Source organism: Helianthus annuus, chromosome 17 (genome assembly GCF_002127325.2).
Source record: "Helianthus annuus cultivar XRQ/B chromosome 17, HanXRQr2.0-SUNRISE, whole genome shotgun sequence".
In the NCBI taxonomy this organism is placed as follows: Eukaryota; Viridiplantae; Streptophyta; class Magnoliopsida; order Asterales; family Asteraceae; genus Helianthus; species Helianthus annuus.
In genome coordinates this window covers 173,799,460-173,827,216 of record NC_035449.2, presented here as the reverse complement: position 1 = coordinate 173,827,216, position 27,757 = coordinate 173,799,460, and the positions used below count along the sequence as shown (strand labels likewise).

The window sequence follows — 27,757 nt, the reverse complement described above, 5'->3', positions numbered from 1 at the left end:
TCTCACATGTTACTTTATATATAAAAGATTTGCATCAATTTGCGTAGAGTTGATCATATTTGTTCACTTCAACCGGTTAAAACGTACTTATAAATTTACATCAATATCCACCTTAGAACTAGAACCGTTGGGGAGGAACACCTTTACGGTCACACCTTGACACCGCTAGCTACACAAAAATTTATCCAGGTAAAGACATGGTCAACCAAGTCAAACCTCTAAATCTGCTGTAAAAGTTGTTACATACATATACAGCTAACTAACTGCCTAACTCTTTTTAAATCAAAATGCTTAAGCTAGATATACCTTTTACTTTAACTTTGGTTTAATTTATCTTTTGAAACTGCGTTAATAATTTTAGAAAAAAATCATACTGTTTATAAAGTGTGAGTTTTTGACGTTACATCCGTAATACCCGAAGTTATTATCTGTTTATAAAGTGATGAATCAATGATTTTAATAATGATTAAGAACTTAATAACATCTTCCGTTGTAGTCTACTTAGTTAGGATACTCGGCTCTCACCGGAGAGACCCGGGTTCAAGTCCCACATAAACAATAAAATCTTCATATTAGTTATCAAAACCCTACATCAAGTGAAGAAACTTACCCAAGTCTCATGTGCCTCCAGATAGTTTTTTCTTAGCAAAACTGCCTCCACCATATTGATCTGTGATAAATCCTATGATAAATCTTACTATTATAGCACAAATCACTTACACGTTAATTGGCAATTAAAAAAGAACTCTAATTACACGCTTATATACCTTGTTGTTGCCCTGTTCTCTTGTTGTTGCCCAATTCTCTTGTTGCTGCCATGTTCTCTTCAGTGACCACACCTTGCCCCCTGCCGCCTCCTGCCACAAACAATTACATAAAAGTACTAGTTAGTAATATGCTAAAACACTTAACAATTAACCGACTGCAACATGGAGGAAATAAAGAGCTAAAGACAGAATACATGCATACAAATGGTTACATGGGTATGGGGACCAACGGATGGACTACGCGGGTCACCAAGGGGTAATGTCACCTATCATTATGCATCAGTGTTCCACTCGCAAAAGAAAACATAATTAATCTCTTAAAACTTTACAATCCTATTATAATAGCGGGATGCAGTAGCAATATAGTTAAAGAACAATTTTCTATCTTCTTAATAAACGACTAACTCACACAAACACAGTAAACCTACTCGTAATCTACACCAATGTCCATCATTGAACAAGAACGCTCAACCATTTACGGAAGAACACTTTTACTACACACCTTGATACTGCATTACCACTACACTGCAATACTTTTGGTAACAATCTTCTATCCACCATCAGCATTCTAAACAAAACACATACAAATAACAATCTTCTATCCATAAAATAACCTATGTTTACAGTTTCTACAGCATAAAATAACTGTAAATCCATATAAACAGTTATCATATCGAAATCGAACACACGATCGAGTTATGAACAAACATGAAGTCATGAAGATAACAGTGATTTAGGTCTACTACTGTCTACGAGCAGAAAAAAGGAAGAAATTAGGGCAAAATTAGGGAGAATAAGAGACCACACCTTGCCCTCTGCCACCTCCTGCCACAAAACCACGACATCTACCGGCATCTGTTGTACTACGTGCCATGATACTACAAAAAATAGAATCAAATTAACCTTCAAATACCTCAGATCCATGAAACGATGTGAAATCGAGAACAACTTCGATGTACCAGCAAAAGTGTGATAGAAATTGGTTAAAGGAACGATTAAGGAGTCGCCGATCTAGGTTTTATGCAGATCAATTGGTAGATCTTCGGTGATGTGGAGGAACGATTGGGGAATCGCCCAGTCGCCTATCTAAGGGCAGAGTCTGTTTTAGGTTTTGAGAGAGAGAGAGACTGGGGGAATTAGGAGCGGGATATGAAAATTTTAAAGGGATTTATTATATTTAAAGAGAAAGCATTTTTGAAGAGTCAGTCTTAATGATAAATGTTGGATTGAAACTTGGTATTTGTTTGTTTGGTTTGAAAATTATTTTTAGTTCGTTTAACTGAATGCAAATCTTTTTTTAAGGGTCTTCAAAACAGGTTAACCAATTATAAAAGGTTCATAAAACAATTTAAACGGACTGTAAACGGTTTTATACTTTTTGTAGTTTAATCCAGCTGATCATTCTAACTTTCATTATTTATAAATTAATAATCACTTAAGAAGGGAACATTTAATTCAATATCCCTTTTATAACCCAAATCCAACGTTCATGTGTAAGTGTTCTTCTTTAGCTGTTGACTAGCCACAAAAGGAATGCGCTGATGATTTCTACTAGACAAGTTGCTGCACTCTTCCACTTCTCATGATCACACCTACAACTAGCTCTCTACAGTCTTATTGTTAAAGATATGATCATAATTGCAAGCTGATACTGGCCTTGCAGGCATAAATCCTCATGCAAGCAAAGTTGGCCCGACGGCCCGACCCGTTTGTATTTTTTTTTTGGCATAAATCGAAATAACCTATCAACTGGCCAACGCAAGACCCTTGACTGCAGACAAGAATTGATAATACGATTTTGATCCATAAAAGTACAGGCTGAATATGCAAGAAAACTACCAAAAGATGATTGACAACATGATTTCCTTTCGCACTCAAAAGAACACTTGTAGTGTTTTGTAATAATTATTAACGGATCAATACTTTTACATCACTAGCTTTGCCTCTCTGTCACAACTCTGAAAATTGGATAAATAAGACTTGTGTTTACTCTATTGATCCTCTGAGCCTTTGCCACTTGGCGGTGATATGACACCAAGAATAACAAACCCGCCCAAGATAACGATCAAGACACCCAATATATTCACTAACATTGCTTCTGCAGAATAACGCGATATTATGTTGTTGGTTTGAAGAAACGTAGCTTTTTCTAAAAGGCCAGTAGCACAAGCGGCAACTGCAAGCACGTAAATGTAGACTCCGAAGAAGACATGCCATGGCAGCAGTGAAGCCTTGCTGTTTCTTGAACCACGGGGATACCAGAACGTTGCAAATCCAGCTCCCCACTAAAACATGCTTCGAACCCGTGACCTTGAGTGTCCTAGTCCTCGGGCCGGTTTAAACATTAGTACTTGATTAAAAAAACAAACGGTGCTTTACCTTTCCAGTCTCATCCCTAATTTTATTTAGGACACCTGTTATCTCGGCTTCAAGGGTCTGAGCTGCGTTACAACCCGGTTGCAACTTGAGCTTTTCCTTTATTGAAATCGAGTATGAAATTATAGCATTTTTCAGATAAAAATTATTGTAAGTACCGAAACATATCTAAACAAGAATGCTTCCTGCTAATTATGTTATAGAAGATCCAGATTCTCATTTCATATACGTCTGCACGAATAGGGGTGACAATTCTGATCTCAGTGAGTCATTGACAGTTGATATTTGATCAACATCATGAGCTGATTAGCCTCAACAACTTGATAATAAGCAGTTTGCGGTGGTTTTTATAATGACAAATGCTTTAGTCATATACCTGATAAACGAACGGTTGAAAAGGCGTCGAAAAGAACGGAACCGCCATAAACACACACAGTGGCTTAAATTCAACCGTAGATCAAACTACTGCTGAAATCAACAAAAAATGGCAGATCGATCGGTCAAAACTGAGCCATTAAACAAACTTGCAGTCAAGTGACCCGTTTGACGATTAAACTGACCCATTAAACAAACTTGCAGCCAAAACAGGCATTTGCAGCCTTTGACCCATTTGATGATTACAAAACAAATGGCATTTGCAGGAATTATAAATAAACTTCATGAAAGCGTAGAAACTAAACTGCAAGCAAATATAATATACCATACCATTAAACTGTAAAAAGTAAACTACCATGTTCAAATTACAACAGAATTTGTGAAACAAAGGCAAAATTTGATGAAAGAGGAAGATGAATATTTTGTCTGATTGAAGTTCTAAACTTATATATTTTTACCCTAGAACTTATGACTATTTGCAGTTTTTACCCTAAACAATGATGAATAGTTTTTTGCTTTTTCTATTTTTTCTTGTATCTGCGACCGCTTTAAACGGTCGCAACTTTTGTTTTTTATATATTTCTCTTATTTGTGACCGTTTTATACGGTCGCAACGTTCTTTTTTTTGTTTTTTTATTTGCGATCGCTTTAAAGGGTCGCAACTTTTGCTATTTTTTTATTTTTCTCGTATTTGCGACTGTTTTCCGACCACAAAAATTTGGCCACAAAATTTGCCACCGTTTTGCGATCGAATATGGATTGGTCTTTAATTTTGCGATTGTTTTGGTTTTAGTCACAAATCGGCCACTAATTTTGCGACCGTCTTATGTTAGTCGCAAAATTTGGTCGCAATTGCCTAGTTTTCTAGTAGTGGTATTTTTTTGAATAGATTTTTTAAATAAAATCTACTAGCTATATAGTTTTATGTAAATTAAATTCCTTACTCGTTTTAAATAATGTAAACCTTACTCGTTTTCAATTTTGGATTGAAATGATTGATAATAATAAATATCTTTCATGTAAAATATTTAAGCCTTTTTTAACTTGTTTTTTTGTTCATTTACATTTTATTATTTTAGAAAGATATTTAATTTACATAAAATCTACTAGTTGCACCAGTAAAATCTACTAGCTATATAGTTTTATGTAAATTAACTATCCTTTTTACAAAAAAAAAAAAAAAAACGAGTTAAAAAAGGCTTAAACTTTTTTTAGTTTTATCTAAAATACCTAGCTATATAGTTTTATCTAAAATACCTAGCTATATAGTTTTATGTAAATTAAATATCTTTCTAAAATAGTAATATGTAAATGAACAAAAAAACGTGTTAAAAAAGGCTTAAATTTTTTACATGAAAGATATTTATTATTATCAATAATTTTCAATACAAAATTGAAAACGAGTAAGCTTTACATTATTTAAAACGAGTAAGAAATTTAATTTACATAAAACTATATAGCTAGTAGATTTTATTTAAAACATCTATTTAAAAAAATATTGGTGTAACAAGTAGATTTTATGTTAAATAAGAAATTTATTAAAAATATGAAAATAAAAAAAAATAAATAGAGTTTATGTTAATTAAGAGATATAATAAAAGGATGAAAATAAAAAAAATAAATAGATTTTGTAAAATTGATTTAAACTTAAATAAAATTGGCTGTTAGTACCCAAATGTGTTACATTGATAAACTTAAAAAAATGCAAGGGTATTTTAGTCATTAATTAACTAATTTTGGTGTTAGTACCTAAAGGTGTTACAAAATTAAAACAATAGAACCTAAACCTGTTAAAAAAAAGTTAGTACCCAAAAGCGAAATCATGTATAAATCACAGGACCCATCTTTGTAATTAACTCTTGTTTTATATATACAGGGATCTTAGATATAACTACCTCAGTGGCACTATACCATCTGAATGGGCTACTATGAGCTTGAGAAATATGTAGGCAATCTTTTGCCATCAAAATAATTCTTATACCATGATTATTTCTCATAGTTATTTTTTGTTTAGTAGCATAACTGTCAACTTCTAATTATGTATATATGCAGCTCACTCATGGCAAACCGGTTATCTGGGCCGTTTCCAATAGCTCTGACTAAAATAACCACACTTCTAGAATTGTAAGCCACATCAATACTTCTTTAGTTATTAGAATATACAAAGGTAATTATTATGAAGTAGAATCATAAACATGATATACCTTTACTTAATTTTGATTGTGAATTAGTTCAATTCTTTTTGTAGGGACATAGAAGGAAATCGCTTTTCAGGTCCTATACCCAAAGAGATTGCAAACTTGAGAAAATTGGAGATGCTGTAAGGATTTTCTTTTACCTTTATTTCCCATACATACATACATAATATATACAAAGTGTAAACTTCAAAGGAGAAGAAACTTTATGTAAAAATAAAAGAGAAGAAATTTCAACCAATAAAAATGCTTCATTTTACTTCATTTAATATAAGTATTTAGGGTTACTATAAACTATAATGGTAATATGGTGAACCTACAAAAATCATTAATTAGTAGTATTCCTCTTTAATAGCTAACTACATTAAAATTTATAACTTATCTTCAAAATATATATTTAAAAAAATCATATAGAATGTAAGATAAATTACAATGTGTATATGATAAGATAAATTTCTACAAGTGTAGGGTAAATTTCGAAAGGTGTAGGGCAACTTTTGATATGTGTAGTCAAAAAACATTACTGTGAAGTATGATAGTTTTTATGGCTAATTAATTACTAAAATATGATAATGAATGAGATAAGTAAAAAATTATTTAATGTTTTACAATTGTACTCTTTGTTTTTTTCTTCTCAATTAAATTTTATTCTCAAAAGAAATTTCCCCTACATACATACATACATACATACATACATACATACATACATACATACATACATACATACATACATACATACATACATACATACATACATACATACATACATACATACATACATACATACATACATACATACATACATACATACATACATACATAGGAGAAGGATCCGTTAGGAACCACCCTTTATTGTGACAACCGAGAGAAACAATGTGAACACAACCAAAAAATACCTAAAAAACACCCAAAAAAAATTTTTACTATTTTTTTTGGAAAAAAACGTTATATTTCGTCAATAATAAAAAAATTCCAAAAAAAAAATTGAGTAACAGTTATCCATGCACATGTGCATTTATTTCTTTGACAAATTCTGTAATTCATTACAAATATCAGACAATTGCACTTGTATTTACATTAACATTCATAATACACTACTTTTTACATTAACAATAATAGAAATGCACATGTGCATCTATATATATGAACTTGTTATAACATTAACAACACTAGACATGCACATGTGCATCTATATATATAAACGTGTTATAACGTGTTTTAATACACCACTTTGAATATACATTCTCTTTCATCTATCATACCATCCATACTTCACTACCATTACCTCCTACCGTCCGTAATACACTACCATTGCTTTTTACCATCCATAATACAATATTATTAAGAATATTTCACTTTATTATATGTATATCAACACGCTTTATACCATCCAAACAACATATTACATCATAAAGTGACAAATATAATCAAACCATTAACCACTAAATATAACTAACCAAAACACATGTATTTGTGCCTACTTCGTCATTTAAAATCACAAACTTTTTGTTCCAAAACACCTTATTTCATGTTGATACATATAGATGCACATGTGCATTTCTAATATTGGTAATGTAAAAAGTAGTTTATTACATATGTGGTGTAAATGAAAGTGCATTTTTCTACCACTGATAATATATTATGGAATTTGTCTAAGTATTATGATACATATGCACATGTGCATCCATAACTGTTATTCGAAAAAAAAAACATTTTTTTTGTTAACAAAATATAGCGATTTTTATTAGAAAAATATTTAAAAAAATTGTGTGGGGGTTTTTGGATTTTTTTAGGGTTTTTTTTTTTTTTTTTTTGTTCACATTGGTTCTCCCGGTTCTCACAATAAAGGTGATTCTCAAATGAACCTTACCCTATATATATATATATATATATATATATATATATATATATATATATATATATATATATATATATATATATATATATATATATATATATAGTGAGTTCATTGAGAAACGCTAAAAAAGTAGGAAACCGGAGAACACTCTTAACAATTTAACTTAACATGTGAACAATCATTTTTTTTCGGCGCTTTTCTTTATATATACTTTCAGAAGTATTTTTAATAAAAAAAATCAAAAACTAAAAATATAAAAAAACAATTAAAAAAGGCTTAATTTTTTTAACAAAAATGATTTTTCTTATTGGAATAGTTTCTGTTCATTTTTACGAGGAAAAGCACTTAAAAAATTAAAAATTGATTTTTAACTTGTTAAGTTAATTTTATAAGGTATATTTTTTTAAATGTTTTTAAACCTTTTTTATATTTTTTAGTTTTTTATTTTTTATTAAGAATGTTTTTACAAGTATTTATAAGGAAAATTGCTGAAAATGGTTTAGAAAAAAGTTGATTTTTTACATGTTAAGTTAAATTTTTAAAAGTGTTCTGTGGTTCCTCACTTTTTTAGTCTTCCCCAATGAATCTCTTATATATATATATATATATATATATATATATATATATATATATATATATATATATATATATATATATATATATATATATATATGAAGGGACTCATGCGAGAACCACCCTTATTTTTAGAACCTTGAGAACCAATGTGAACACAACCTAAAATAGCTAAAAAAACTAACCCTCACCCCCCCCCCCTTCCAAAAAAAAACCTAAACCCCCCACCCCCCCCCCCACACCCAAAAAAAAGACCTACCCCCCCCCCACCCACCCAAAAAAAAGACCTAACCCCCCCCCAAGCTAAATGCTAATAAAAACTAAAAAAAACCTAACCCCAACCCCCCCCCCCCCAAAAAAAAAAACCTAAACCCCCTCCCCCACCCCCCAAAAACCTAACCGCCCCCCCCCCCCCCCCCCAAGCTAAAATGATAAAAACTAAACCCTCAAAAAATCTAAAAAAAATCTAAAAAAAAACTAAAAAAATCTAAAAAAAATTTTTTGAATTTTTTATATTAAAATCGCTACTTTTAGAAGCCAAAAAATTTTTTTTTAAAAAAAACATTTTTTTTTGGCTTCGAAAAGTAGCGATATTTTTATAAAAAATTCAAAAAAAAAATTTTGTGTGATTTTTAGGCATTTTTGGTGTGTTCACAGTGGTTCTCGCGGTTCTCACAATAAGAGGTGGTTCTCGCATGATCTTCTCCCTATATATATATATACACACTAGTGGGAACGCCCGCGCGTTGCCGCGGGTATTTATGTTTTTCCACTCGTTGCGTGTTGGGTTTCACGTATTTTGTTTATTAAAATAATTTACTTTGGTGATTTTCAAAGTTGCTCCAAGAATCATGCAAGTTAAACGGGCAGTCGTACTGGGCTCTAAATAGTTTATAGGCTGTAAATAGTTTATAGGCTTCCGTAGCGACGCTGGTGCCGCTTGAACCGCTTGCTCATGATTGTTCTATGGAGTCACTTGACTCCGCAGAATATACATTCCATCCATCTATTCGTACCATGATGATAGTACAAAATCCATTTGTATGATGTTATTTTGCAATTTAAAGTTTGTATTTTTTTAATCTTCGACATACACATATCCTTATACTTATATATACATGTTTACACCGACTTAATGTGTATATGTGATTGTGTGTAATGTTTTGTGGACTCTTTATAGTATTATTTTCTTTTACTAAAAATACATATCCATATAGGACATTAACATCATGATATTGTTAAAACTTAAGCTTGATGATCATGGGACCTAATACATATCCATATAGGACATCGAAAGTAAAGTCTTTGTTTTTTCATAAATAAGCATTTATTAATAATCTAATCATGACTATGAATGAACTAATATGTGTCTACAATAAAATAAGAACATAGAGTTAATAAGGATGTTAGTTCACTTGAAAATAGCCCTCTCAAAATTTGCTCAGTTATAAACCAGACGAGCTAAGGGCCCAGGCTGACTCAGTTTGTATGATCCAAGCTCAAGCCATGGTAAGCTTTCTTGTTTGCTCGTTCAGGCTAAACCCAAGTTTTTATGCTATTAACTTATAACTCAATCTTTTCTATAAATTCCATTTATAGAAAAGTTTCACATAATATGGTCCATGAGCACATTTATAAATCACTCTATATTAGTTTTAATATTAATTTTCACTTGAAATATTACTTTTAATTTTAACAAGCTAATTTGTCTAGCTACGAGGCATCTCGAACTTTAACGAGCCGAGCTCAAGCTCAAACTTCGGCTCGTAAAATGAGTCGAGCGCAAGCTCAAACTGATATTTGTTTCAACTTTTGGTTTAAGGGAGATGTTATTTCAAATGATACCACTACGACATGGTTTGTGGTCCAACGTCTCATTTCAAACTTTGGCTCGTAAAACGAGTTGAGCTCAAACTCAAACTGATATTTCTTTAGCTATAGTTTGTATTCGGCATTTACATGTACTACTTGTTTGGAGTGTTTACAACTTTAAAGACTGAAGTGTTTACGGTTTACCCAATCAAAGACTTTCGCGTTTCGATGTTGCGGCAATACCCAACATGTAAGAAGCACAATTGCATGAACTATCTTTTCCTCCGGCCTGGTATGCTAAGATCACTGACCTTCAATAAAGTTTGCTTGATTGTGTCCACGTGATGATTAATAGAGATTTTGAACCCTGTCATAACCTGACTCCATACATTTCCGGCCATCGAGCAAGTTACATAGATATGAACGGCCGTCTCTTGTTCGTTGCCACACATCAGACAGTTAAAGGATTGAAAACTCATACCTCTGGTTGCCAATGCACTCTTTGTGGGTATTTTACCTTCGATTGCTCGTGACATATAAATTTACTTTTTGGGTCATAATCGTATTCCACCAGAATTCGTTTACATCAATTTCCTTTGTTGAACGAATAAACTTCCGATGTTCATTCAACGGATAAACTTCCGATGTTCATATTCCATGTGTAGATAGTAGTTCCTCCAAGTAGTTTCTGGAAAAATGTTTGAAAAAAAATCATCAACAATTTAAAAAACTAATCATCAAGAAGATTGCTGCAAAACAAAAAATGACATACCTATTTTAGTTTTTGATGTGTGTAATTTGTGACTCAGTGTGACTCCTTGCTCGAACTATCTAAATCTCACAAAAAAAAACTTGTATTCATACTCAAAACCTAAAATAACGCCTGCAATTCTCAACAAATGACAAACAAAAAAATAAAATAAAAACCAAATGAAAGAACGATAATCATACCAGTGCTCAATCACAACGGTTGGCGATGGTGCTTTGTTATTTTAGCTTTTGATTCTGATAAAAAACTGACCAACCACCGGACTCTCTCTTCTGGACCATACCTCGTAGCAGCCAAATTAGCCGAACGTATATCAGTGAGACTTTAGAAACCACCGGTTGCTTCCCTATTTTTTGCTCTCTCTCTCTCTCTCTCTCTCTCTCTCTGTCTTTCTCTCTCATTCTATTTTTTTACATAATCAGTTGAATTACATCAATGAAACCATATATGCTGACTTTTCAATATAATAAATCATGAAACTAAGTCAAATTGAATGTAAATAAATAACATTTTCTAACCTAATAGATACAAAACAGAGCAGCAAGGCTAAATTCACAATTCTAAACATTATCTGTAAATCATAATTTTCTAACCTAACTGGTTGAATAACATCAATCAAACCCTAAATATTGATTCTCTGACCAAATCATAAAAATCTGTTGACGAATATATGTATAGCATTGAAGACGCATGTCCGAGACGGACCGGACTACACTCGAGCGGGCATCCATAGCATGTTCGCCCGCACCAGAAGACTCCGAGGACGAGCCCCCGTTCAAGTGCGTCCAGACGGATGACGACATCTCAGTTGACTATTATAAATACCCCTTCAAAGTACAAATCCAAGTACGATTTCTCTGAACCTTCGTCCCTATTTTCTCTCTCTATTTTCTCTCTCTACCAATACTTATCCTCACGCCGGAGGGTGGTCGCAGAGTGGCCCTCCCATCTCTGCGGCGAGCCTAACGGTTTTCTCTTTTGCAGGAAACTCTGTCACCTTTAAACAAGACCCAGATCTTCATTTACAGGCTCCGGCCTGAACTTGATTTACTGGATCTTCAATTGGCGCCATCCGATCTTAAAGCTCTTAGTCCTTCACTTTAGTGAACTTCTTGAGCAAAGAACTGACAAATGGCGGCCCCAGGTTCTTTGAATTTGGGATCTACGGCTGTTAGCACACAAGTTACTGCACCAGCAAGTATCATCTCCACGACCTCAGCTACTTTAAGCTCAGGTCCAGGAACAACCTTGCCTTTCATCTTACTCCCTACTTCGCAAACCTCAGAGTTCGACGCAGAATTTCTCGCCAAAAACGCAAGTCTTCTACGAAGATTAAAAGCGCAACAGGCCAGAGATGAACAAATCCTTGGTTTGCGAACCAGACTCTTTCATGACGAAACACCAACGGGGACAATGGGCCCGACAATAATCACTCCTACATTTTCCACAGTCGTTACTTCAGAAGCTTATACTGGATATGTACAAGGTTCTTCCGGACCTTCACCAGTAATGGCCACACGAAACGATATACAGATGGATGTAATTGGCGATCCGGAACTCACCAAGCCGTACCATCCAGTTTCTATGACAGCTAAGTCAAAGTTTAGTGCTCGTATTACACATGCCAAACTTCCTCCAAAGCTCAAAATGCCAACCACGGTGAAGAAGTACGATGGCACAACTGATCCGGATGATCATATGTTCGATTTTGACGGAGCTGCACGAGTAGAACAATGGCCAATGCCAGCATGGTGCTTTATGTTTGCACAAACTTTAACTGGAGCCGCACGAGTATGGTTTGACGCGTTGAATGAAGGTGAGATCAACGACTTTGAGGAATTCCGAAGATTGTTCCTCCAAAATTTCAGTCAACAAAGGCACTACTCTAAGGAGATTACTGAAGTCCACAACATCCGGAGAAAAGACGGAGAGTCTTTAGACAGTTTCATTGACCGGTTTAACCGGGAAAGCATGCAGATCAGTGGGGTAGTTGATCAACTGCGGATCTCCGGATTTTGTCACGGCGTTCGGAATAATCAGTTAGTTGAGAAATTGCACGAAAATCTACCGAAGACGATGGAGGTACTAATGGAACGGGCCAGGGCCTTCGCTCGAGGCAAGAATGCATGTAATCCTGCTCCAGAGTCAGATCACAAGATGTCTTCATGGAAGAAAAATGGTGGATCGGTGTTTGATAAGGCTCCGTCAGGGAGCAGGGGACGATCACATCCTTACGGTAGAAACGACAGACCTCCACGAGGGAAAAGCTCCGGATCACGATTTTACAATTTATCGGATCTCTCCAAAACTCCCAGTGAAATTCTCAGTGCGGAGGGGATGAATTTCCCCGCTCCACCAAAACTTCGGAACCCAGGAGACAAAAATTCAAAGAAATATTGTGACTACCATCATGCTCGGGGTCACAATACAGACGACTGCTGGTCTTTGAAACAAGAAATAGAAAAAGCAGTACGGTCCGGGAAGCTGTCGCACTTAGTCAAAGAAGTAAAGGAAGGAAAATCTTCCGGAGAAAATCCGAATAATCAACCAGCAATTTGCATGATCCGCAGGGCAAACAACCAAGGCATCAAGCGGACCAATCAGCATTTGGCCGCCTGGATGCAGCAACCCATTGGTTTTCCACCGGTCAGCTTGGAAGATATCAAGGACGGACCGGTCATAGTGTCCGCAATCATTGCAGGACACAAGGTCCGGAGGGTGTACGTCGACAGCGGAAGCGCCACCGAGATTATGTACAAGCAGTGCTTTCAACAATTAGCCCCACAGACTAAGGCAAAATTGCTTCAAGTGTCGATGCCTCTGGTCAGTTTCTCCGGAGAAGTAGTTCAGCCTTTGGGCCAAATCACTCTTCCAACGACGATGGGAGAAGGGAGTTTGGTTCGAACTGTCAACTTGACGTATCTAGTGGTTGAAGCACGATCCGTTCACAATGTCATACTCGGAAGACCTGGTATGTGCGCCTTCGGAATGATCAGTTCAACTATACATGGAGCATTAAAATTCCCCACTGAAGCTGGAATAGCGACGTTGTACTCCGAATCAGCAATCGGTGTAGCTGAAATACGACAAAGCGAGGGTAATGCCGAACCTCCTAATACTCTCACAGAAGAATGGGCCATACACCCACATTTTCCAGAACAAAAAATTGCAATCGGAGCTCAGCTTCCCAAACAAACTAAGAAGAAGTTATGGAAACTATTGTCCAATTCACTTGACGTGTTCGCCTGGCAAACCTCTGACATGGTTGGAGTTCCCCGGTGTCTGGCCGAACATAAGTTAAACGTATCACATTCAATAAAACCAGTGGCCCAGAGAAAAAGAAACATGGCTCCGGCTCGTAACAAGGCCATCTCTGAAGACGTACGAAAATTGTTGAGCGCCGGTATTATCAGAGAGGTGCGTTACCAAACCTGGGTCTCCAATCCGGTAATGGTAACCAAAAAGGATAAAACATGGAGGATGTGCGTCGACTTCTCGGACCTAAACAATGCGTGCCCAAAGGATTGCTATCCTTTACCGGAGATTGATTTGAAGATAGACTCCCTCTCAAGTTTCCGTCTCAAGTGCTTCTTGGATGCGTACAAGGGTTATCATCAAATCCAAATGGCTTCAGAGGACGAAGATAAGACCGCATTCGTAACAAACGAAGGACTGTTCTGTTATACCAAAATGCCATTCGGTCTGAAAAACGCCGGAGCCACATATCAGAGATTGATGGATAAAGCGTTCAAAGCCCAGATCGGAAGAAACTTGGAGATCTATGTCGATGACTTGGTCATAAAAAGCCGAGAGGAAGACGACATGATAGACGATATACTCGAAACCTTTACAAGGCTTCGGAGTATCAATCTCAAACTCAATCCCAAGAAATGCTCTTTTGGCTTGGAAGAGGGAAAGTTCCTCGGGGTATGGGTCACACGATCAGGAATCCAGGCGCACCCGGATAAAATCAAGGCAGTAGTCTCCATGCAGCCTCCTAAAACCATCAAAGAGATCCAGTCCTTAAACGGGAAACTCGTCGCTCTTCATCGTTTCGTTTCAAAAGCAGCAGACCGCTCCATCCCTTTCATGAACGTATTAAAAAAGCGAACGGCAAAAGGCCAAATAGAATGGACGCCAGAAGCAGACTCGGCATTTCAGGAGTTAAAGGTATGCCTCGGGTCCCTGCCTACTTTGACCGCACCCTCTACCGGAGAAACCGTCACCGTATATCTATCTGCGTCCCACTTTGCGATAAGTGCAGTACTCGTAGTGCACCGGAATCAGGCACAAATCCCGGTCTATTACGTAAGCCGCATCTTGAAAGACTACGAAACTCGGTACCCGATGGTAGAAAAACTGGCACTCGCCTTGGTACATGCTTCCAGACGCCTCCGAAGGTACTTCCAAGCTTTTAATATAGAAGTACAGACCGATCTCCAGATCCAGCAAATTCTCAGGAAGCCAGAGGTCTCCGGGCGTCTCACCAAATGGGCAATAGAGCTCAGTGCCTTTGATATCACCTATCGTACCAGAGGTCCAGTAAAGGGGCAGGCAGTAGCCGATTTCCTCACAGAGGTCCCGACCGGAGAAAGCGTCAAAGGACAACCCATCTTACCAAAGGTATGGAACCTGTATACGGACGGGGCTTCCAGCAAGGAAGGGTCGGGAGCAGGTTTAATTCTGATAGATCCGGAGGGAATAGAGTACACTTACGCGTTACGTTTCGAATTCAAGACGTCAAATAACGAAGCAGAGTATGAGGCTCTCCTTGCAGGCTTGCAAACTGCAGCCAAAGCAGGTGCAACCTCCGTATTAGCTCATGTCGATTCATTACTGGTAGCCAACCAAGTCAGTGGCGAATATGAGGCACGAGAAGATAATATGGTTCGGTATTTACAGCAGGTCAACAGTTTAATCTCCTCTTTCGATTCTTGCAAAATAGTGCATATACCGAGAAGCAAAAACAAAAAAGCCGACGCTTTGAGCAAACTGGCATCCGTAACGTTCTGCCATCTATCAAAAGAGGTTCTAGTCGAGACCTTGCGAACTCCAGCCATTCAAGAGACGAGGCCGGTCATGTCAGTTTCCGTGGCCGAAAAGTCTTGGATGACTCCGATCGTGGATTACTTGAAAAATGGTACGCTCCCAGAAGACAAGGCTCAGGCACGGAAGTTAAAAGTGAAAGCACTGCAGTATCAGATACACGATGGTCAGCTCTACAGAAAAACCTTTTTAGGCCCGCTCTTAAAATGCCTAACCCCGGAGGAAGCAAGTTACGTTATAAGGGAAATACATTGGGGAATATGCGGCATCCACGCAGGGCCAAGGATGGTTATTGCAAAAGTCATGAACGCCGGGTATTTTTGGCCAGGAATGCATCAAAGCGCAGTAGACGAGCTCCAGTCATGCGAAGACTGCCAACGCCACGCCCCCGTAAGTCATCGTGCCAAAAACAATCTCGTACCTGTAACCTCGGCCTGGCCATTCCAGAAATGGGGGATCGACATCGTAGGTCCTTTCCCCGTCTCCACCGGAGGAGTAAGATTTCTATTGGTCGCCATCGACTACTTTACTAAATGGATTGAAGCTAAGCCCCTCCGGACGATCACAGGAGACCAAGTGCTGAGGTTCGCATGGGAAAACATAGTGTGCAGGTTCGGAATGCCTCTTTGCATAGTGAGCGATAATGGTAAACAGTTTGCGGAGAAGCCGTTTAAAACATGGTGCCAAAGAATGAACATCGAACAGAGCTTCGCTTCGGTAGCCCATCCCCAGGCCAACGGGCAAGTGGAAAGAACCAACCGAAGTATCGTAGAAGGAATTAAAAAACGGTTGGGGAAGGAAGGCGTTTCATGGGCGGACGAACTTCCGCATGTCCTATGGGCACACCGAACCATGCCCAAAACAAGCAACAAAGAAACTCCTTTCAGCTTGACCTACGGCACCGAAGCTGTCATACCTGCAGAGGTAGGGATCCCCACGCCCCGCATACAACTAAGCCAGCAAGAAAACGAAAGAGAACTCCGTTTAAACCTCGATTTAATCGAAGAAAGGAGGGAACTTGCGGCAATCCGGGAGGCCAAATATAAAAAAGAGTTGGAAAAACACTACAACTCCAAAGTTAAGGAAACCCGGTTCAAGATCGGAGAATACGTTATGCGGAACAATGAAGCAAGTTTAGCCGAAGGAACGGGGAAGTTAGCCCCCAAGTGGGAGGGGCCCTATCAGATCAAAACAGCAGGAGAAGACGGCGCATACACTTTAATCAAGATGGATGGAACCTCCGTCCCGCGTACTTGGAACGGAGTGCACCTTAAAAAGTGTTATCTTTAGAAGGTTTTTAAACAAATAATTGTAAAACGGAAGCTATGAGCTCCGTCATATTTTAAATTTCCTGTAAAGCGGATGTTTTTTCCCGCACCAGTTAAAATACAAGAACCGCGGAGGGTAGTACCCGCGGATTGATCAAAAATGTTTCTTACTTTGCATCTATCGGAAAAATTCAAGTTCCGAACCTAATAAATAAAATGTTAAAAAGTTGCAACTCACAAACACTCATCGGCCGAACCCAGGGATCTAACCCTAAAAGGAAAGGACGAACTGGCATTGTTCGTATGACCTTCAAGTTATCCTTAATAAGACAAAATCGGATCCGCATAAAACAAAAGAACGTTCTAGAATAATTCAAAATGTACATCTTTAGCATGGACGCATGTGAAAAATAGTTACATCAAATATAAACCGGACATAAATAACCGGAACAAGTTTTAACACCATTCACAAAAGGATAACAAGCAAAGTAAAAACATCATTACAAATCCAGAAAAACAGGACATCTGTCAAAAATGCCGGACGAGCTATTACATTCATCTGGACTACCTAAACAATACCAAAGGTGCATACCCCAAAAAACCGGGCATGTCCACCTCATTCATTCGGCAAATCACCACTAGCAAAACGAAGAGCCTTCTTGATTTCAGGAAGCGGCGCATCACTTAGTTTCGGAAGGTCTTCAATCACTGGGAACTTGAGAGTATCAAAACAAACGACCGCCGCCTTCAGCTCCTCCGCAGCATTACGGTTCAACAGTGGGACCTCTTTGAAAGGAGTCTTTTTCTGCAGAGCATGAACGTAGCCAGAGTGCAAACCCGAGTTAACACCAACCGCGCTCATCGCATTATTAACCCCAGCCACGGCAGCAGTCATTTCCTTGCCCTTATGAATATTCTTTGCTAGAAGCTGGGCACCTTCCGTAAGCATCCAAACCTTTGTTTCACGGAGATCAGTCACTTCCGTCTTTAGAGAAGCATTCTCCCCCTCCATTTCCTCCAGGCGACCCTTCAAATCAGCCTCCCCTGTTTTGAACGCATCACGCTCTGGGAAAAAAGTTAGAGAAAATAGAAGAAAAATTTTAATAAAACAAAAACACAAGCATACCGGCCATCATGCTCTCATACGCAAGACGGGCACCGCTGAGGGACTCCTCCATCTTCGCCAAAACCGCTTTGTGTTCTTCGTCCTTCTGTTTCATGGACTCAGAAAATACTTTGAATTCTGAAGAAATCTTATCCCTGTCCTCAGCAGCGGCCGCGGCAGCCGCCTGCGATGATTGATTCTGAGCCGTCAAAGATGCGACCTTTTCTTGTTGAGTCCGAAGGTCTTGAGTTAGTTGGGCTACCTTCTTCTCCACCTCCGGACTCTTGAGAACTTTGCGCTTCAAAGAACGGACTTCCTTCTCCAAATTTTCTCGCACAGACTCCGCTTCAACCCACCTACGATAAACTTCTGTCACGAATATGTTAGACTGAGCTTGGTTAGTCAAAACCGCGGCCCCAAGATCCGGGTTTTTCATCTTCCGACTTCGAACATGGTCCATCGGAGTGTTTATGTTGAAGAGCATCATCTTAGCGGTCAAAACATCCAGGACCGTATCCCTGTTCCGAATGTCCCAGTCGGGTATAAACTTCTCCTCAGCAGTGGATGGGTCAATCTCCATATCTTCCGAGAACAGATCTGCATATCGAAAAAAGGACATCAACTCAGGTCCGAACCAAGATGAGGGAAGTGAAGACACTTGATCTTCCTCATCATCCATAAAAAAGTCCGGACCCAGAGAAGAGCCCAAGTGCGTACCTGAAAAAGTGACCACCTTCGGCTCACTATGGGCTTTACCCTTATCCACGCTCACTGGATTCTCCGTCTCCATACTCTCCACCTCACTATCAGGGACAAAACCACCTGAATATGCTGGGGTCGGTCTATTGCGGGCCAAGGCCGCCTCTTCCCTTGAGCTCTTACCCCCAGAAAGATGTTCATCAAGATCCTCCATAACAGTACCTTCAGAATAGGAACTCCCCTTCGTCTTCTTCAATCTTGGCATGGGGAGAGAATCTGAAGAACGTACCTGAACAGATTCACCCTTCCTCTTACGGGACCGGATCACCAGGTCGGTATCTGCTCCAATATTTTTACTCTTCAGAGATAAAGGCTGATTCAGTAGTGCCTCGTCTAGACTGCGTATCTCCGGATCATCGTCCACGTCATCAAGAATTGACCTCTGCCCAGCATGAGATCCGGACGAACCACCCGCCTCCTTAGAAGACGCCGGCATATGAGAAACCGTCTCGGCAAGGGCTTGTTCAGAAGAGTCCTTCGGAATGGAAGATGTTTCAGCAGCAGAAGATACGGGTATGTTCGTATCCGCTGGACCACGAATGGGATGAGCAGAGGGTGCAACCTGCTTCATGAACGGAACATCCTCTTGCTGCTCAAAATCAAAATCGAAGGAGTCCATGCTCGGAACCTTCAAAGCATCAAGAAGCGACATCGCAGCACCTGCATTTCCAAAGTAAAAGAGTTAGCAAAACCAGCAAATAAAAGAGCCGAAGGGGGTATAAAGAACTGTAACTTACGATCACTTTTCCGGCGTATGATCGGCCAATCCTTATCCCCCCGGGCCCACGAAAAACTAACTCGACCTAACCAAAGGAAATGCTCGGGAAGAGGACGAATGGGGGACTGATGCTCGATCAGAGCACGGACTAAGCTCTCACTAAAAACAAAGCCCTCTTCAAGGTCAAACGACATAGACTGGTCCTTAAAACGCCACCTCATGTCCTCCGGAAGACAACGGTCGTCTAGCCAAAAGAAGTTATCTTTCCAGTTTTTTAGACTAGACCGTTCGTTGGAAGATGGAGATGGGACATTCTTCCGGTGTGCAAAAGTATACCAGTCTCCGGCCGAGATAAACTCGTAAAAGTACCGGAAAACGTTCAAATCAGGTTTCTTATCAAGGGCACGACAAGAAATCTCGAAATGGTTAACACGGCTAAGGCCGAATGGGTTAACCTGACAGATGTGAACTCTAAAAAACTGCAAAACCCTAATCAGAAAACGCGAAAAAGGAACCCTATAATTGGCAAAATTACAGACGCGGGTGTAAAAGGGGAATTTCCCTTGGCGAAAGGGGTATATGGCTTCCGTACCGGAAGAGAGGACCGGATGTAGATCCAGGGGAATCCTATATTCTCTAATAAACTTATCCAACTGACGTTGGGTAAGCACGCTCACACTCTCCGAAAGGTTCTCCTTACCCGGAGCCATAACTGTAAAAAGTAAAAAGGAACAAGGACGCACCTTTTTTTTGGAGAAGAAGAAGACACTAGAGAGGGTAACAGCAGAAGAGAACGAAAAGAGAGGAAAAAATGGTAAAAATAAAGTGGTGAAAATTGAATTTATAAGGAAATGTAAGTCGGTTAGGGGCCAGTCACATCAACCGTCGCTTCCCACGATTCCCAACAAGGGTTCCGTTACTGTCACATGTAGGTGACTGACGGTCCAAGAAGAGAAGGTCACCCGCACCATACAAAACACGCCACGTAACCTGTTTTAAAACTGCTCCAACCGTGACACGTCATCCAAACGGGATAAAAAAGCTTGGAATAATAGTTTGACAAAGTCTTCATAAAAAGACTTCCCAAACTAGGGGACTTGAAGACGCATGTCCGAGACGGACCGGACTACACTCGAGCGGGCATCCATAGCATGTTCGCCCGCACCAGAAGACTCCGAGGACGAGCCCCCGTTCAAGTGCGTCCAGACGGATGACGTCATCTCAGTTGACTATTATAAATACCCCTTCAAAGTACAAATCCAAGTACGATTTCTCTGAACCTTCGTCCCTATTTTCTCTCTCTATTTTCTCTCTCTACCAATACTTATCCTCACGCCGGAGGGTGGTCGCAGAGTGGCCCTCCCATCTCTGCGGCGAGCCTAACGGTTTTCTCTTTTGCAGGAAACTCTGTCACCTTTAAACAAGACCCAGATCTTCATTTACAGGCTCCGGCCTGAACTTGATTTACTGGATCTTCAAGCATCAAAGCAAACGTCGACGAAACTAAAGACAACATAGATTACCATAAGACCATCTCGGAAGAGAACGAACGTAATACCACACTACGAGCAACATATTGATTGGAATCGAGACCTAAATCCATGTGAGACCACCGATTCCACTGTAGTTGTCGCTCACATGTCAGAAAACTCCACTCGTCGTCATGATGTCGGTGACGGTTTTGCATAGAGGTTACGTAGGGTGTGGTGGATTTTATGGGAATGGAAGATGGAGGGGTTAGGGGAAAAGATGAAGTGAAGCGACATGCCTTTAATTTGGAGTTAATTCGCATTATCCCTTCCGACTTCTTACTATTGTGTACCATGATGAAATTCCTATAACCTCTGAAACGTCTTAAAATAAATTCCTATAAACTTTTATTTAATTCTTTGATTTAATTCAATTAATGAAATTCAATTAATTTAAAGATCAAATGTCTAAATTGCCCTTAAAGTGTCTTAAAAGTTTGTAAATTGTGCAAGTTTACCCCTTCTAAAATAGCTTGCTTCATTTGTACATGGTGCTTCAATATTTGTACCTATTGCAAAATTACGAAAAGGGTAGAAAACCTAGTTTCTTTAATATAGTAGTATAGATATAGGACTAAGTTCAATAGTGAACAACTTTTCGAGAGTGAACTGTGTGAACTAATCTTGACCCTTGATATTTTTTAGATTAAAAGGGTAAGATTGACATTAGTCAAGTACGTTTAATTAAAATCACTTAATTTTCTTATCTCTTAACTCTCTCTCATTTTTAATTATTTTTCTATCATTTCTTTATCCATAGATTTTGTTTTAGTTTTAAAATTAATATTGTTTTTAACGTTTTATAATTTTCAATAAATATTGAAAATTTTCTCTGAGATTGAAATTGTAATTATTTTTGGGCATTAACTCATTTTTTGAATATGTGATGAAGTTATTTATTTTTGGATACATATGATGAGTTTCGTTTTCATTAATTTTCATAATTTTTATATGAATCTACTCGTGCACATGCATAATATACTATATGTTGTTAATATATACACATATGTAACCATTTTTTAATATAATACAAAGATGTATAATAGATTGTACACATGTGTATAAACTAACAGCTGTGTATCTTATATAACCTGATAGTTAGCGAGACTGTACACATGTGTATAAACTAACAGTTGTGTATCTTGTATAAACTGATAGTTAGCGAGACTGTACACATGTGTATAAACTAAAATCTGTGTATCTTGTATAAACTAATACTATCGGGACTGTACACATGTGTATACACTAACAGTTGTGTATCTTGTGTATACAGAAACTAGCAAGATTTTAGGGATTTTGATAATATTGTTTAATAAATGCAATTTACAAAAGACGCAAATACCCTTCTGTTAATTAATTTAAAGGGAGGTTACAACATTATAATTACAATCTTGCCATTGTTTAAAAGTCTTTAAATGATGTAATCCAATGGCCTAGATTAGTTCACACAGTTCACTCTCAACCTACTGTTCACCATATATATATATATATATATATATATATATATATATATATATATATATATATACATATATATATATATATACAGGGGACCGCTAAAATGAAAACCACCTCCAGTTGTAAGAACCGCGAGAACCAGTTCCTAACCATTAGATCTTCAATATAAATGGATGAGAATAAAAGTAACTAAAAATAATATTAAATACTTTTTGTTTTATTATGTCTTTAATATTTTAATACAAAAGGGTAATTTAGTAAAATGACTACATTTTGTCTTTTAATTATTGTTTTTTATTAGTTTTTATGTATTATTATATCAGTTTTTATTTTTTAAACATAATTTTTTTATTAAAGGAATTTTAAAATTCAGATTTTTTTAACAAACACAAATTTTTTTGCGCGCCGGTTTTTTACGCGCCGTTTTAACGCCGGGCTTTTTCAAGCGTGTTATTTTTAACGCGCCCGTTTTTCGCGCCATTTTTTCAAGCGTCGTTTTTTTAACGCGCCGTTTTTTACACGTTGATTTAACACGCCGTTTTTTACACTTTTTACGTTTTACGTTAAATTTTTTAGACTTTTTACGTTTTAAGTTTTACGTTAAACTTTTTACGTTTTACGTAAAACTTTTTACATTTTATCTAAAAGTTTTTTACACAAAACGAACGCACCCAGCAAATCGCTACTCGGTAGGTGTCTCAGATAGATTGCTATCATCATCGACACCTCAAAAAAAAAAAAAAAAAACCCAACAAACAAAAATCAAAAGAACGAGTGGATTTCTTGAAAAAACGATGTTTTGGCTCAGATTTTCCGATAATCAGACGCTGCAAAGTGGGGTTGCAGGTTCAAAAACCTACCCTCCACCGTCCTTGCCACGCCATCGTCATTAAAATATACGTTTTTTTTACATCATCACCGCCCCAATCCAAACGAATCAAAACCCACATAGTTCACTGTTCAAAAATCTCACCAAAAATCACCATATTCAAAACATTCAAAAGGCACAAGATTCAACAGATTCAAACATTCAAAAGCACCATGAATATCATTCAAACAGATTGAACAGTCTCGCTAAGATTCAAGGATTCAACAGATTCAAAAGACACCAGATTCAACAAAATCAAACCCATCAAAAACACTTACCAACAAACACATGAACATCATCGTAAAAAAAACCATCAAGAAAAGTCAAAACCACAAAGATTTAAACCCATATTCAACGGAATCAACCATCAACAAGTGGTGACAAAAGGTCCAGAAGTTCAGATCTACGAAGAACTAACCACCACCGTCACCGATCTCTGTACAAAAACCCCCACCGGTCTCCCCACAAACCACCATCGTCTTCCGCCTCTGCACAACTCCCACCAAACCACCGCCCCACCACCGCCTTCCGCCTCTGTTTGGGGCCACCGGCCTCAACTCGTCGGGAGGAGACCAGGACGTCCGCCGCTCACGGCGGCGCTGCTCATTTTCCTCTTCATCGCCTGTGATGGTGGTTCTTCAGCGTGTAACGGGGGATGGGGAGGCTGTGGTTGCGATGTGGTGGTGGGTGTGAGGTTGGGACTGGATGTCATCAAGAGAGAGAGGGAGGATGTTTGCTTTTGTAGAGGATGAAGATGAAGATCTTCAAAAAAAGCTGATGGTTTTAATGAGAATGAGGATAGAGACAAAAGATGGGTTTGAGTTTCAAATGAGAACGAGTAGTGAGAGAGAGAGAGAGAGAGACAAAAGATGGGTTTAAATACAATGTGACATTTTAAAAAAACTGATGGTATTTAATGTGGAGAGAGGAAGGATATGACAATTAGGGTAAATGACCAAATTACCCTTTCTGTTGGCAAAACCTGATTGGTGGAGACTGGTTCTCATGGTTCTTACAACTGGGGGTGATTTTCATTTTAGCGGCTCCCTATATATATATATATATATATATATATATATATATATATATATATATATGTATACATACATACATATATTAGAATGTTACTTGTATAAACGTTACCTAGTTCACTAGTACAAAATCACTTTTTTGGTGCTGTATTTTATTTGTATTTTATGCTTTATGATAAGAGCACCAACAAATATGGCACCAAATAATGTTATTTGTTGGCGCTGTTCAATGACAGCACCATTAAATCATTAAACACACGATACACCAAATAGTAACAGATCTAGATAGAATAAAAAAACCAAATCTACATAGCACCAAAAGATAGATAAGGAAAAAAAATTAATATTTTTGCAAAATTTCAGAATTTTCACTAATATTTCCCAATAAAATTCCAATTATACTCAAATACATATACTCGTGACAAAAGTTAACTAATATTAAACATCCCATTTACAAAAGTCTCCATGTTTCCATGGTGGGTCAACTATAAATCAATGGTAAATAAAAAGACTTGAGCATGAAGGTCAAACAGAAGCGTATCTCATATCAGTAGCCACATCAACATGATACCAAGTTGCTGCTTTTGAAATGAATGTAGCATTCTCTCAATTTTTGTGGGAAGTACAAAGCAGATCAGAAAACATAGATCATAGAGATAAAACAACCCCAGGTCTTGGACGAACTGCAAAAGCTACAAATGGAGGTAGAACCGCATTCCTATCATTGAACAAAGAAAAATTGTCTTAGAGAAAAAAAAAACAAACAAATAAATAAAAAAATAATAAATGAAGAAAAAATGAAAAGGTAAAAGAAAATTGCACATTCTCCTAATTACATGCTTGGTGCTCGTTTAAAACATATTTGACATGAATAAGTTGACTATGATGTAACCCACGAAGCATGTTCCTTCTGCCTTCCCACCACTGTTACTATTATATATGGGTATGAAAATCACAAACAATTCTATAAAATTTCGATGCGTATTAAAAGCAGGCATGTTTCAACCCAACTTGTTTAACCCATTACATAATACATACAAGTTCCAACCCGCTCATCCTTCCACATCCCACATATATATAAGTAAGCAATAGTAGAAAACTCGACAAAAATGTCAGCTAAAGGAGCTTTTTATACAATAAAAGTTGAAAACAAACATATAACATTTGTTAGGCTTGCACCTTCTCAGACTTTAGAACAAATATTAAATTAATCACAGAAAATACAAATAAGTTTTTTTTAAGAAATCAAACAATTATCACAACATGACTTACAAGTTAAATAATAACAAATACTAATTATAGTGTTATGAAAAAATAAGTAAATTTTATACAAAATGATAATTATTAATATAACTTAATTAATACACATTAAACGAGCCGAGCTCAAACTTTAATGACAACGCTTAAACCGAGTCGAGCTCAAGATCGAGCCTTCATAAGTTAAACAAGCTTGAGATCGAGCTCTGCTCGACTCGTTTACACCCCTACATATTATAGTTTTATTTATGTATCTAATTCCCAAAAATATGGGAACAAGTACCACAACAGTAGAATTTCTTTGAACCACACTCATTGTTGATAATTACAAAAAGACCATAGGTTTTTGCTTCCTCAGGTTCCAGACCACTAAAAACAAACAAAATGTACAAATTACTTTTCTAGTTTACACTAGCTTAAAACTAATCTCAATACAACAACCTAAAAGTGATATATATCAACTGTTTTAAATCACTCTTCCAGTATCAAATCCCCAACCACTTAAGCTTTGTAAAAAAAATCAAAAACTCAATAGATATATTTGGTCTCTAACAAAAACCTAACATCACTCTTCAATAAATGCAATAGATTCTCCATAAATGCGTACAATAGATTATCCATAAACAAATAAAGATTGTTTTTTCGAAGGGGGAATCGAAAAAACTAACCCGTCGCGAAGGGGGAATCAAAGATGTGGTCGCCGTCGGGCAAATCGAAGGGGGGGGTGCAGTAAGGTTTTGGTCGTCGAAGGGGATATGCCGTCTTCGTAATCGAAGGAGAGGGGCTACGCACGGTGATGCGGCTATAGGATTTTGGTCATCGTCTGCTGCAGGTGAAGGGGTGGGTTTAGGGTTATGAATGGGGAGAGGGAAAAATATTTAGAGAGGGGGAAATGAATTTTGTATGAGAAGGGAAAATTTAGAGAGGGGCTATTTGAATTTTGGAAGTTTTTAGTGCTATTTTCAATCTTTAGCTTCAAAAAAATCAATTTTAAAGTGTATTTTGGTGGTATTGATAATTTTCTCCCTCAAAAAATCAATTTTATGGTGTGAGAGCATTTAATGGTGCTTTTTAATCTACTTTTGCGGTGTGTTTATGTATTAGTGTGTTAATGTTGTTATTTGGTGCTTTGTATTATAAGATAGCACCAAATAAAAATGAAATTGATACCAAAAAAAATGGTTTTGTACTAGTGGTTATACGTCACTATACTAGATGATCCGATCGTAGATGGCCTGAACGTTACTCTTTAAAACAGAACACCGTTAGGACTCGTTACATGAACGGGGTTATTCCTGTAACCACCCTCTGGCGTGAGAATAAGTACTCATAGATGGGAGAATACGTGTTTACGTTAGAGAGATTGAATGAATGTACCTTATGATTTCGTCCTCTATTTATAGCTTCTAGTGAATTAGGGTTTCGCTTTAAGTCGAAGAGTCGGTTAGCCGCATCTCCTATCTTTTCGGAAATTGCACCAATATTATATTTGCATGGTTTACCCAAGCCGGGTCATTCCTCCACATGTTCCCCCAGTCCGATGCTATGAGAGTGTGCATGACGTCGGACTTAAAAAGTGACAAACCACCAAAAAATAAAAATTAAAAATCAAGAACAAAAAAGAGACCGAAACAGACAAAATTCCTGACGATATACACCTGAGGGGTCGATAGGCGGCGCTAGATGTCATATGACATGACCTGCCCATGAGTGCCTGTGCATACACGTGTCAATTCGGGCCCCAACTTTTGAATTTCGAAAAAGTAGACTGGACACTATAAATAGGGGTGTAACCCTATGGTATGAAATTGTTTTCCCAAAAAAATTCAACTGTCGCACCTATTCTTCCTCCTTCTTTGATGGCCCCAAAAATCTCTGACCAATCCCCTCGTGATGATACCCTATACTTCAAATGGAACAAAACATTGTTCGATTCTTTGCTGCAGACCTATTGCATTAGGTCGGAATGGCATCTTGTAATGCCCTCGGAGAA

At 37.7% G+C, this 27,757-nt stretch overlaps 1 protein-coding gene across 1 annotated transcript; it reads right to left on the bottom strand.

Moving 5' to 3' along the window:
- Nucleotides 1-2,758: 2,758 nt before the first annotated feature.
- Nucleotides 2,759-11,984, bottom strand: LOC118488929 (probable transmembrane ascorbate ferrireductase 2). The gene is made up of 3 exons (XM_035986364.1): nucleotides 11,835-11,984; nucleotides 3,147-3,242; nucleotides 2,759-3,052 (listed from the first exon to the last, which is right to left on the bottom strand). The coding sequence occupies exons 1-3, from the start codon at nucleotides 11,982-11,984 to the stop codon at nucleotides 2,759-2,761; spliced, it is 540 nt and encodes a 179-aa protein (XP_035842257.1).
- Nucleotides 11,985-27,757: the final 15,773 nt, after the last annotated feature.